Source organism: Leucoraja erinacea, chromosome 28 (assembly GCF_028641065.1).
Source record: "Leucoraja erinacea ecotype New England chromosome 28, Leri_hhj_1, whole genome shotgun sequence".
Taxonomy (NCBI): Eukaryota; Metazoa; Chordata; class Chondrichthyes; order Rajiformes; family Rajidae; genus Leucoraja; species Leucoraja erinaceus.
In genome coordinates this window covers 525,631-540,089 of record NC_073404.1, presented here as the reverse complement: position 1 = coordinate 540,089, position 14,459 = coordinate 525,631, and the positions used below count along the sequence as shown (strand labels likewise).

The following is a 14,459-nucleotide window of genomic DNA, read 5'->3' as shown; positions in this document are numbered from 1 at the left end:
TTTGGACGTGGCTTACCGGGGGTCTGTATGGATGTTAATTTGCAGTTAGTTTGATAATGAAGTAAAATTGGTAGTAAAGTAGATAGGAAAGATGGTTATGAAGAACTATAGCGGGATTTTGATCTGCGCGGCAAGTGGATGGCAAATGGGTTTAATTGAGATAAGTGTGAAGAGCTGCAAGTGAATGGCAGGCCGCTGGGGAGTGGGCTGGGGCAGACAGATCTAGAAGTACAGGTACATAGTTCCCTGATGTCGCGCCACGGTTTAATAGTACATTGAAGACTTTTGGCACGCTGGATTCACCAGTTTGAGAATGGGGTATAAAAAATTACGATGCTATGTTACATTTGTACAAAACGTTAGTGAGAAAACATAGACTTAAATTCTATCCCAACGTTTAAAAGGTGGATTAGAAATATGTCGAAAATACTACATTTTGAGGAAATGAGACTTGTTCTAGCAGGAAAACAAGAGCAATACTTAAGAATATGGTCACCTTTCATTGATTTGTTACAGGTGTAATATGGTGCAACACAATCCTGGAAAGTAACTCTTTTAGAACTAGGCGATGGGTGTGAATCATCAGGAATTAGGCACATTCCCTTTCCTTCTTGCTTAGCCTTACCTTTTTTAGATTCCTTACTTATTTTCTTTTTCTTTTCTTAAGGCCCCCCCCTTTTCTGTGGGGCCTTTTTTTCTTTTCTTTTTGCATTTTCAAGCACGCAGTCTACATTATCATTCACTTAACGCCAACTACTGCGGACCACACCACTACTATTCTCACTCTTTTCTTCTTTCTCTTTTTCATTTTCTCTTTTTCGGTTAAAGTTAGAAAAAAAAGAAGTTGTACAAGAAATGTAATATGTTGCATATTATGATTAAGATGTATGTACATTGCTTCTAATAAAATTAAAAAACAAACTTTGATTCACTCCACTGGCACAGACGGTCAGTGGAATTAAACTAAAAAAATACCGTTAGTGAGGCTGTACTTTGAGTAATGTATTCCGTTTTTAGCACTTGAGGAAAGAGGATAGGGTGGTAAATAAAGCTTTTGGTATGCTAGCCTTTATAAATCAGAGCATTGAGTATAGAAGGGTCCGTTTCCCCACGGTCGAGCAAACCATAAGTAGATGGTGGAGGAGTAAGATGCGACGGGAAAGATTTAATAGGAACCTCTGGTGTAATGAGGTTAGTGGGTATATGGATCGAGCAGTCAGGTGAAATAAGATGCAAGATTCAAGAGAGTTGATTGTCATGTGTTCAGCATAACAGAATATATTAGGCATGAATACAGAACATGAATTAGCTTGGATAGGGCACCTTGGGCGGAATGGAGATAGGGCCGACCTCTTCCAGTGCTCTATAAACTCTGACTGCCTGAGCTCCCGAACACCTGACCCCTCTCCCCGATCACGTCCGAGTCCAGCGACGGTCAGTTCTCTCCCAGTAGTTTCGTCTCCCCGACTTTTCTACTACCCTCTCTCTTCACCCCAGACATTTTAATCCGGACTCCTCCCCTCCCCTCACACCCCCTTCCCCCGTCTTCTCCCCATTTCCCTCCCCTTATTCCTCCTCGTCATCCCTATTTGTCCTCTTTCTATATACTGACCCGGCCTCTCCCGCGAAGCATTCTCTGGGACATCGAGACGGGCAAGGAAAAGACCGCCTTCCTTGGCCACAGCGGCGACGTGATGAGTCTGGCGGTGTCGCCGGACTTCTCGCTTTTCGTGTCAGGAGCGTGCGACGCTTCGGCCAAGCTGTGGGACATCCGGGACGGCCGGTGTCGTCAAACCTTCCTGGGTCATGAGTCCGACATCAATGCCATTTGCGTAAGTGCGAGGGCCCCCGTGGTTCACGTTATCCTCCCTTGTCCTGAGGGGGGGGGGGGGGGTCAAACAATTCCTTCCCGGGATGAAACCATCCCCCCCCGGGGTAAAAACTCCGTTTTAGGGGTTAACCAATCGACCTGTCCCGCCCCATCGCTAGGGATAAAATAATCCGGTTTATGGATCAAATTATATCCCCCCCCCCCCCCCCCCCCCCCCCCCCCCCCCCCCCCCACACACACACACACACACACATTCACCACTCACCCCGGGATCGAACCGATCAGTCCTGCAATCAACCCGACTCCCCGAGTTCAAACTGTCCCGTTTCGACCCAGGGTCCAAACCGCCCATCCACGTTCTTTCACCACAAATCAATCTGCCCGTCTCAATGTCGAAATATCGCATCCTGGGTCAAAATAAATTATCCCGCGCCAGTGCGAAACCCAACCCTCCTTCCCCGGGTGAATTGCCCGTCTCGAATCAAACCGTCCAGCCCCGGGTCAAAACGTCTCCTTTCGTCCAGGCACGAAACCGCCCTGTTTCCGGGTCAAATCATCCCGACCTGTCTAGTCGTGAAGAGGGTCGAATATTGCGGGTTGGGGTCGCGATTGAGGGATGAAAGGTGAGCGGTGAGGATTGAGAGTTGAAGGGGTGAAGGGCGAAGTGTGAGAGGTGTAGGGTAGAGCATGGAGGAATAGTGAATGCGAGGGGTGAGGAGTAAGGGGAAGGGATGGTGAGGGTGAGGGCGAGTAGTAAGGATGAGAAATCAGGGGGAAGCTGAGGGAAGAAGGGTGGAGGGTTACGGGTGACTGGTGAAGTGTGAATAGTAAGGGATGATGGGTGTGAACTGCAGGGCGAGAGGGGAAGGGTGGGGGGTGCGAGGTACTGAGGGAAGAGTAGAAAGGATGAGGATGAGTTGTAAGGAGTAACGGGTGAGTGGTCGCAGTGAACGGGATCCCCGTGACTCCTTTGCTCTCTCTACCAGTTCTTCCCCAGCGGGCAGGCGGTCTGCACGGGGTCGGACGACGCCAGCTGCCGCATTTTCGACCTGCGCGCCGACCAAGAGGTGGCGGTTTACGCCAGCGAGGGCGTGTTGTGTGGGATCACGTCGGTCGCCTTCTCACGCAGCGGTCGCCTGCTGCTGGCCGGCTACGACGACTTCAACTGTAACGTTTGGGACACGCTCAAGGCCGAGCGTTGTGGTGAGTCCCCGGATCCTCGGTTCCCCGTTGCCGTGCCCACGCACAACGTCCTGCTCCATTTTCTCCCACACTCCCACCCGCTCTTTTCCACTCCCCACCCACATATTCCTCCCAGTCTCCACCTCCCGCACACAGCCTCTCCACACCCTCTTCCCCACTCTCGCCCTTCTCTGCCACTACGCCCTTGTCCCTTCCCCACTCGACTCTGCTCATCTTTCTCCACTCACCTCCCAATCAACACCCAATCCCTCCCAATCCACACCCCTCTACCGCTCTCCACGCACACTCCTCCACTCTGCCTCACCCTCCTTCATTTCCCGCCCCCTCCCTCTCTCCCTCCCTCACGCCCTGTCCCTCTCTTTGTACCTCTGCAAGAGCCCCTTACTCCCGCCGTCGCTAACTCAGACACTTCTCGCTCTCTTCCCCGCAGGAGTTCTGTCGGGACACGACAACCGCGTCAGCTGCCTGGGCGTTCCCGAGAACGGGATGGCAGTGGCCACGGGTTCCTGGGACAGCTTTCTGAAAATTTGGAACTGAGGGCCGTTCAGACGGACTCCGTCCCACCTTCCTCCACCCCCACCCTGCCCCACTCTCCCCACCTCCCCGGAACTAGTCAGTCGGAGAAGTAGCCTCTGTATTCCGCGCGAGATACGTCAATAAAACTCTAGACTCATTTGTTTGTGCAATAGGTCTCCGCTGTAGAACATTCGGAATGTAGACTCAAATGGGAAAATCCCATCCCCTCCATATCGGACAATAGACAATAGACAATAGACAATAAGTGCTGGAGTAGGCCATACAACCCTTCAATGTGACCATGGCTGATCATCCCCAATCAGTATCCCGTTCCTGCCTTCTCCCCATATCCCTTAACTCCGCTACAAGTTGGAGATAAGGCGGGGCAAGTTTCAAGGGAATGTGCGGACGGATATTTCCACACAGGTAATAATGCGTGCGTGAATCGCGCTGCCAGGGGTGGTGGTGGAGGCAGTTATATTTAAGACACTTTTAGAATGGGACATGAATATTCAGAGAATGAAGGGGTATAGATTATTTGCAGGAGGATGAGTTTTGACTTTCTCGGCGACAGACACAAAGTGTTCGAGTAATTCAGCGGGTCAGACAGCATGTCTGGACGAAAGGAATGGGTGACGTTTTGGTTCGGAACCCTTCATCAGACTGTCGAAACATACAAACATAGAAACATATAAATTAGGTGCAGGAGTAGGCCATTCGGCCCTTCGAGCCTGCACCGCTATTCAATATGATCATGGCTGATCATCCAACTCAGTATCCTGTACCTGCCTTCTCTCCATACCCCCTGATTCCTTTAGCCACAAGGGCCACATCTAACTTAAGGGACAGAATTAAGGGACAGAAGTTTAGGGGTAACATGAGGGGAAACTTCTTTACTCAGAGAGTGGTAGTGGTGTGGAATGAGCTTCCAGTGGAAGTGGTGGCGGCAGGTTCGTTGGTATCATTTAAAAATAAATTGGATAGGCATATGGATGAGAAGGGAATGGAGGGTTGTGGTATGAGTGCAGGCAGGTGGGACTAAGGGAGAAAAGTTGTTCGGCACGGACTTGTAGGGCCGAGATGGCCTGTTTCCGTGCTGTAATTGTTCTATGGTTATATGGATATATGGTTATAACTCCCTCTTAAATGTAGCCAATGAACTGGCCTCAACTACCTTCTGTGGCAGAGAATTCCAGAGATTCGCCACTCTCTGTGTGAAAAATGTTTTTCTCATCTCGGTCCTAAAGAATTTCCCCCTTATCCTTAAACTGTGACCTCTTGTTCTGGACTTCCCCAACATCGGGAACAATCTTCCTGTGTCTAGCCTGTCCAACCCCTTGAGAAAATTTGTAAGTTTCTTTGAGATCCTCCCTCAATCTTCTAAATTCTAGCGAGTACAAGCCGAGTCTATCCAGTCTTTCTTCATATGAAAGTCCTGACATCCCAGGAATAGTCTGGTGAACCTTCTCTGTACTCCCTCTATGACAAGAATGTCTTTTCTCAGATTAGGAGACCAAAACTGTATGCAATAGTCCAGGTGTGGTCTCACCAAGACCCTGTACAACTGCAGTAGAACCTCCCTGCTCCTATACTCAAATCATTTTGCTATGAATGCTAACATACCATTCGCTTTCTTCACTGCCAGCTGCACCTGCATGCCTACTTTCAATGACTGGTGTGCCATGACACCCAGGTCTCGTTGCATCTCCCCTTTTCCTAATTGGCCACCATTCAGATAATAGTCTACTTTCCTGTTTTTGCCACCAAAGTGGATAACCTCACATTTATCCACGTTATACTGCATTGGCCACGCATTTGCCCACTCACCCAGCCTATCCAAGTCACCTTGCAGCCTCCTAGCATCCTCCTCACAGCTAACGCTGCCCCCCAGCTTCGTGACATCTGCAAACTTGGAGATGTTGCATTCAATTCCCCCGTCCAAATCATTAATGCATATTGTAAATAGCTGTGGTCCCAGCACTGAGCCTTGCGCTACCCCGCTAGTCACTGCCTGCCATTCTGAAAAGTACCCGTTTACTCCTACTCTTTGCTTCCTGTCTGCCAGCCAGTTCTCTATCCACATCAATACTGAAGAGGGATACCCATCCTTTTTCTCCAGAGCTGCTGCCTGACCCGCTGAGTTACTCCAGCACTTTGTGTGTATCATCGGTATACACCAGTTCCTTTCTACACATTTAGCCTCTATTAGCATTGTGTTTGGCACAGAAATTGTGGTGTAGAACCCGCCTCTGCGCATAATTCTCCGTGTACTATGTGAGAACGTAAGGGTATGCAGTTAATGGTAGGAACCTTAACATCATTGATGTGCAGAGGAATCTTGTGTCCGTGACTCCAGTGAAAGTGGCAACACAAGTAGATAGAATAGTAACGAATAAGTATGATGTGCTTATATTTATCGATGTTGCACTCAGTATAAAGTCAGGAAGTCATGGTACATCTTTATTATCGAACTTTGATCAGACCTCATTTGATTTGTCCCTACCGCCCAATTACAGGAAACATGTGGCGGCTTAAGAGACGGTCGAGAGGAGGTTTACAACCTGTTAACTATAAAGAGAGGTTGGACAAAACTGGAACGTCGAAGCTGAAGAAGGCCTGGGTGAAATGTGTATAATTGTGTGGCATAGATAAAGTAGACGGACAGATATTTCAGAGATTGGAAGTAGTGATTGAGAGAAGTAATTGTGAGAGGCATCTGAACCAGTAGAGCGCTAATATGTTTCCAGCGAGTTTCGCTGGTGCTTATCTGCAACGTTTAAATTAGTAAGACATAGTAGGACCTAGAGAAGTAGATCAGAAATTAGTTGGGGTGATTGGAAGTTGTTGGGTTGAAGTGTGTTCAATGACAGGAATATGTGGTTTCAATGCCAGGAATATGTGGCACAGTGGATGAATTTAGAGCTCGAATCGTGCCTGAGACTATGATGTTGTGGCTATTGTGGAAACGTGGTCATGACTGACAGCTCAATGTCCATGGTTTCGATATTTCATATGTGATGGAGAGAACGGGGAAAGAGGTGGTGGCGTTACCCTGCTTATCAGGGAATCCATCGGGGCAGCACTCAGAGAGGACATATTTGGGCATCGTCCGGTGAGGCGATATAGGTGGAGCTTAAAAATAAGAAACGTTCAAGCACTCTATTGAGTTTGTACTCTAGGCCTCACTATGGCATGCGAGAAATAGCGATTCAGATATGTCGACAGATTACTGCAAGATTGCAAAATAACAGGGATGTCTTTGGGGTAATTGTAACTTGCTCAATATTGACTGGAACTTACCAATTGATTATGAGGCGGTGAGTCTCACGCCAGTGGTACAGAAGCTATTGGAGACGATTTCTCAGGATTTGATTTTAGCCTATTGATTAGAGAATGGGTTAATTATGGACAGTCAGCATGGACAGTTCAGTTTATGAAGAGGTTTCGAAGGTAAATGGCGATCTCAAAATGGCAGAGGCCCGGCAGCCCTCCCCTAACTGCGCAAGCGCTACAATTAGGGTTTTCTAAGTTCAAAAAGTCAATAACTAGTGAAATATAACATAAATCTGAACGAAACTTGCCAGTTGACATCGCAGTACAGTGAGCGAGCAGGCCTCCCATGTGACAGGGTTGGCCTAAAATTGTCGCATGTACTGCGGAGTTTCGGGGCCACATATATATACAAACAAACAAGATGTGATTTACTACACCGAGTTCGCCCCGCTGAGTCCCTGCCACACCGGAGTCCTGCTCCCCCAATGCAACCTGTTCCCTCAATGCAATATTCGACCACTCACCCATATCCGCCACAGGAGGCTTGGTCCCCCAACGTAAACCCGTTCCCCAACGCAATATTCCACCACTCACCCGTTCCCCCAATGCAACTCATCCCCCCAACGCAATATTTCACAACTCAGCCATAGCCTCCAGCTGTGCAGACCATTTTTTACTTTTTAATGAGATTGCGCTAAGAACTATTATGATTTAGGTGCCACCGACAAGGCCATCATTAGTTATACAAATCTAGTGATTAAACTTTGCTGTGCCGGGTTAGGCTGGCACAATCTTCTCCTTCGTTATCCAAATCTAATCATTGAACTTTTCCCAGCTCATTTACCCTCCATCATTGTAAACTTAAAAAATATGCAATTGCACTTGCTAAAGGACTCAGTGTACTAGGATAGCGACATTGTAGCAGGCAGGGCTACAATCCCATTGTGACATCCTAGCTCTTAACTGTCAGTGCAGATTGGAAAAAATCTTCCTCAAAGTAAGGTTTTGTAAACATAAAAATGTGATAACATAAAAGTTAACGTCAATATGAACGAAACTTGATTAAAAAAACACAGAAGCCAACGGTGGTCTAAAATTTGTAGTGCTATCGTGTGCGGTTTGGGGGTTGTTCAGGGCATTAAAAGCACGTGCACAAACAAGGGGCGGGGCGGTGGTGCAGTCGGTGCTAAGCGGATTCATTGAATGGACTCGACTTTTGAGTCGGCCTCGGCGCTCTCTTGAGCCAATCAATCCTTCCCACGTGCGGAGGAGGCAAACATCTCACCCTCTCCTTACTCCGCTTAATCTGCTGATCCCATTGACTCTCTGTCACCACTCACTCCCTCTCATTTTCTTTCCCTCAGTCACCCGGCCCCCCTCACCTCTCCCCTTTCGCACCACCATAATAAAGGCAATGTCTAAATAACATTTCTTCTCCGCCCATCCCGCACTCCGTCAACTCTCATAGCTTCTGTATTGGCAGCAGAGGTCACATTGTGATGTCATTTTCTGCTGTCGGAATCTTCACGGCAGCTTGTGTAAATGAGATCCCATTGTGATTGGACGACTGTGAGATGCCATTGTGACGTCATCAGCTAAAGTTGGTCATTTTAAATTAAAAGTATTTTGATTTTTCTTTTTACTTTAATCGGTAATAAGTCTATGAATAAAGCAGAAAATGTTCAGTGAAGGTATCTTGGTCTTGAGGGGAAAATGTGAATCCGAATACGTAAAAATCTTGTGAAAGTTGGCATTTTTAAAGCTTTAATCACGAATAACGTGTCAAAATAGGATGAAATCTTCAGTGATCACTGCTAACAGAGCCATTGTGACGTCATCAGCTGAGGCTGGTTTTAATTTCAAAGACTTTTGATTTTTTTAGACTTTTAATCAGTAATGTCGTTAATGAGTCGAGAAATAAAGCATCAAAGGTTCAGTGAAGGTTATCCCGGCCACGAGGGGAAAATGTCATTCGGAATATTTAAAAATGTAATCATTACCACGTAGTATGTTTGCAAAGATGTAAAGCCAACCACATATATACACACATATACACACAAACACACACGTACAATATCAGAATTTTAATAAGCATACTAGACCAAGTGAAGACCCATTGGGTCTGTTCCCCCAACGCACCCGTTCCCTACACATAGCCACCAAGGGAGACGTGGTCCTCCAACTCATGCCCCGAATGTAAGAATCCGGCACTCCGATGCCTCCAAGAGCAGTGGGCTTTAAAAATATTCCAATGTCACTTCCGCTGGTGTTGCAATAGCAATTCGCCCTTCCCCTCTTGTGAGGTGAAAAGTTCAGAGTGTTCCTGTGTCGTCACTGCTAGCCGAGCCACTATGTCGTCATCAGTTGAAGCTTATTCACTGCCCGTGTGAACCAGCACAAAAACACGCCCTTCGGAATTCACTTATTCAGTTGAAGTTTGTTATTTTGAAATTCAAAGTATTTAGATTTTTAACTTTAATCAGTAATAGGTCGAGAAATATATCATAAAATGGTACGTGACATTGATGTCTGCCTAGAAAATATGTAAAAATCTTGTGAAAGCTGGCATGTTTAAGCTTGGATCGCGATTAACGTGAAATATTGGATGAAATATTCAGTGAAGAGGATAACTGCTAGCCAAGCCATTGTGACGTAATCAGTGAAAGCTGGTCGTTTTAAATTCAAAGTCTTTTGATGTTTTTAAACTTCTTGCTTACTTTTAATCAGTAATAATTCGATAAATAAAGCATAAATGCTCAGTGGAGGTGCTCTCGGCCCCAAGGGGGAAAATGTCCATCGGAATGTGTAAAAATGTAATCGTTACCACGTAGTGTTTTTTCGAAGATGTAAAGATAACCAAATGTGCACACACATATACACACGGACAAGATCAGACTTTTAATAAGTATATGATGATCTATATATGAATGAATGAATGAATGAATGAATAAATGAATGATGAATGATTGATTGAATGCATGATGATGAATGAATGAATGAATGTATGAATGAATGAATGGATGTATGAATGAATGATTGAATGGATGAATGATTGAATGAAAGAATGAATGAATGATTGAATGATTGAATGAATGATAAGTTTATGAATGGATAAATGCATGAATGAATGAATAACTTTATTGGCCAAGTATTCACATACAAGGAATTTGCTTTGGTGCTCAGCCCACAAGTGAAAACATGACATACAGTGACTGTTAAGAATGATACATAAAACGATATACATTAATAATAAAACATTAGTGATTAAACATGTGAATGAAATAAAACACCAGAGCAAAAGGAGACTACAATTTTTGGTTATTGAGTAGAGCTACTACTCGTGGAAAAAAAAAGCTATTTTTCTATCTGGCTGTGGCAGTTTTATTAGCCCGGAGTCGCCTTCCGGTGAGGACAGACAGACAGACAGACAGACAGACAGACAGACAGACAGACAGACAGACAGACAGACAGACAGACAGACAGACAGACAGACAGATAGGCAGGCAGCCAGGCAGATAGGCAGGCAGACAGACAGACAGATAGGCAGGCAGACAGACAGACAGACAGACAGGCAGACAGACAGACAGACAGACAGACAGACAGACAGACAGACAGACAGACAGACAGACAGACAGACAGACAGACTGAAAGATGATGTGTAAATTCCTCTTAAACGTATACATTGTATTTGATCTCATGAACTAGCTTGGATGCGCCTTAGACGGGTCGGCATAGACGAGTTGGGCCGACGTGCGTGTTTTCGCGCTGTTTCACACGGGCACTGCCTAGCCCGGCAATGTCTTCGAGCCATCAACCTCTTCTGTGCGACAGTGCAATAGACGTCAACACAACCCTTTATGTGGAAATATCGAGAATAGCTTTGAACAATCAACAATTTAACAGATTGTTGCGCCGCTACAAAAGCCCAAGCAGTCCAAATGTAGTAGATCAGGGGTTCCCAACCTTTTTTTTGGCCATGCCCCACCTAATCACCTCTAAAATCCTGATGCCCTCCCCCCCCCCCCCCCCCCCCCCCCCCCCCCCCCCCCCCCCCCCCCCCCCCCCCCCCCCCCCCCCCCCCCCCCCCCATGTGGTGATATATAATTCTTATCATTTCAATACCTTGGTTTAAACAAGCTTCAAAAGAACATGGCATCCATGAAAAAGAAAAATAAACAAAAGACAGTTAAAGTTCTGAGCAAGAAATTACTAAAAAAATTGTAAAAAAAAAAGAAAAAAACATTAGGTGGTATTAAAATAATAATAATGATAAATATGATAATAAAAGAGTATTCACAGGTAATAAAGAGAGAGAAAATTTCTATATTAGAATATTGAAATATTTGTGGATTGTCTCATACGAAAACAGCAAATAAAGTTTCAAAACATATAATAGAGAACTGAAATGTTATACAACACAAACTAATTTGAATGGAAGCTTTTTCTGTAATACTTTGATCATTTTAATTACTGTACAATAAAGTAAAGGTACCTATCAAATGCAAAATACCATTTGAGCTCACCTCAAGATAATTAGAATAAAGTTAGTGAGACCCTTGTGCTTCATGCCTGCTGCAAAGAGATTTTATATTAGGCACTAATTTGAAGTAATTCAAATCTGAATTTACATACGCACTATGTTTCGCCTTCAAATGCGCCTCAAGACGACCTGGTTTCATTGATTCGTTGGTCAAGCAGTGTTGGCATAAGAGGCAGAAAGGTGACCGTTCATCATGGACAGCGGGTATGAAACCAAGTTTTAAATATTCCTCTGAATACTGACGAACTTTTTTCTTGCTTGCACTACTCATTTTAGCACGAGCAGACAAAGAAACAATTCTCAGAAAATTGACTGCTTTCCCTTGAGAGAAAACGGAGGAAATAGATATTATAAGGGTAACTTAGCAAAAGCTCTTTGAATCGCATTTCTAAATCCAATTCAATAAATAAGGTTCTCACATGACCTCGCGCGCTTCGTGCGACGTGCATGAAGAGCGATGGCGCGGTGATTATGTAATAACTACACAATTACCCCCAAAAAATTATTTACTCAAAATAACATCTGAAACATAAACTACATATGTTCACCTGATGGAAAATCCAAAAAAATTAAAATCGAAAATTTGGACCTCCTCAGTCGCGCTCAATTGCCCCCTTTAAACACCAAATTGCCCCCCTGTGGGGCGTACGCCCCACGTTGGGAACCACTGTTCTAGATGTTATATGAAAGGTAAAAACACTCTCCTTAAGATGACTACTGTTCCAACCCATCTGGGCAGCATGTAGTATTCCAAACATCACACCATCTTGAACTCCAGAATATCGATGTCCACTCGACTTGACCTTTCATCAATGCACCCCACGTTGTCTTTCGTCAGACATCGGAGATGTGATATATTATAAAGTTAATTGGGATGGGACAATTATGAATAATGCCTTCATAAGGAGTGCGATAACACAATAGTAATGACTATGTTCCGACACTCTGAGAAACAAACCTTTCTCCAGTTGTGGTTGGAAATGAAAGTATGGTGCTTCAGCGTTGATGTCGGTTAATGTTGATGTCCCTCACGTCCAAAAATAACAGATAATTAAGGAACCGGAACCAAAAGTTAAACAATTGGAAACATTCGACCAGTCAAGTAGCATCTACGAGAAACAGACACCAACTTAGTTTCCGGGCGCAGACCCTTCATCCGATTTGACAGAAAGAGCGAAATTTGGTTTTAGTAACAGAAAATACCAGGGAGGGCAATGAGTGAAACAAATCTAGTGTCTGTAAAATGCCCGACCGTTCAATGAATAGCTACACTGCTTTGTTTGTGTGACGTGTTGCTAACGTCTTGAATTCTGAATCACCTCGCGGGAGTTGCTCTGCAATCTGTTAAATTGTTTATTGTTCAAAGCTATTTCAATAGGACCCCGGAGAAGGGAATTCAATTCAATTCAATTCAAAGCACTTTATTCGTCCCCGAGGGGCAATTTAAAAGGGCGCATTACAGGCTTCAATTAAGAAGTGCATATAGAAGGTTATTTCATTTCATATGTTCATGATGTTCATGATGTTCATATATTTCATATGTTCATGAATAGTGAGCCCTGCTTACTGTAAATTGAAAAATAAAACATATAGTGTTGTTTCTAGATCGGTCTGGATCTCGTGATAATAATATAAGGGTACACAGATTGGGCGCCGGGCCGGAATATGATTTCAACAAGAAAGGCTAGCATGAGGACATTCAGACTCACGCATGTGGAATGATCACAGGCATTCACCAGGCACCAGGCGAAGCAACCACCCAACCTGCGTTTGGTCTTTCCAAAGTAAGTGAGGCAGCACTGAGAATGCAGAATACTAGATTAGCAGACGTCTATGATTAGTAAGGGTGTCAGGGGTTATCGGGAGAATGCGGGAGAATGGAGCTGAGACGGAAAGATAGATCAAACATGATTGAATGACGGAGTAGACTTGATGGGCCGAATAGCCTAATTCTGCTCTTAGAAGTCATGAACGTGTGAACGTGTGAACATGTAAATAAATCGATGGCCCACCAGTCCCTGGTTGCTGAGGGGGTGTTGTAATTTCTACGGTTGTTTTGCTCAATAAGAAAAATAATCGAATAACCCGAAGAGCAAAACGCCCTTACCCAGAGAAGGGAATAGGCTGCAAACGGTTTCGTGGGATAAAATGAATTCCATTGCTATTTTAGAAACATAGAAACATAGCAGGAGGAGGCCATTTGGCCGCCATTCATTGTGATCATGGCTGATCGTCCCCAATCAATAATCTTTTAATCTTCATGGGAAATCTAAATATATGGTCTGTCTGAAACAAAGTTGATGCACGAACGAATAGGTTGACATTAATCTTCCGGTGCCTTGAACCCCACAGAAGAAAGGTGAATTTGACTGTTGTCATAATAATCTGAACAAGAATTCGGTTCGGATCCGGTAGATTAAGGCCCCCGAAATACGACCAGTAGGCTGGGGGCCGAGGAGCTTTATTCCAGTGTTTCGTGACCCAATTCACAGAACTACATGAAATGTTCACATATTGTGTAAAATTATTATATGAATCACCCCTGAAACTCGTCATGAACAAAACTTGCACATTTTTTAAATTAAATTAGAGAAATACCGGAAAAACTTCGAGTATTTTTAGTCTGATCAAAGCACGTTTAACATTGAGTTGTTTGCCAGTTGGCCAACCACGCGCTTTGCTTCATGATAGCACACAACAAGGCTGAGAGGACTTCACTGATGCCTGTTTTACTGGAAATTCCGATGAAGGTTCTTTGTTGTCGGCACGGACTTGTAAGGCCGAGATGGCCTGTTTCCGTGCTGTAACGAGACCAGGATCCCATGGTACACCCGTCATTGAAAGTAGGCATGTATGTGCAGCAGGCAGTGAAGAAGGCGAATGGTATGTTAACATTCATAGCAAAAGGATTTGAGTATAGGAGCAGGGGGGTTCTACTGCAGTTGTACAGGGTCTTGGTGAGACCACACCTGGAGTATTGCGTATAGTTCTGGTCTCCTAATCTGAGGAAAGACATTCTTGCCATAGAGGGGGTACAGAGAAGGTTCACCAGACTGATTCCTGGGATGTCAGGACTTTCATATGGAGAAAGACTGG

At 44.8% G+C, this 14,459-nt stretch overlaps 1 protein-coding gene across 1 annotated transcript in view; it reads left to right on the top strand.

Annotated features, from left to right (window-relative positions):
* The window catches only part of LOC129710490 (guanine nucleotide-binding protein G(I)/G(S)/G(T) subunit beta-3-like), a 9,229-nt gene extending 5,609 nt beyond the window's left edge, over positions 1–3,620 (top strand). The window contains exons 7-9 of the mRNA XM_055657445.1: positions 1,631–1,832; positions 2,818–3,034; positions 3,465–3,620. Of these exons, the coding sequence (XP_055513420.1) occupies positions 1,631–1,832; positions 2,818–3,034; positions 3,465–3,571 (526 nt within the window). The 3' untranslated portion in view covers positions 3,572–3,620. The remainder of the gene's footprint in view (positions 1–1,630; positions 1,833–2,817; positions 3,035–3,464) is intronic.
* Positions 3,621–14,459: the final 10,839 nt, after the last annotated feature.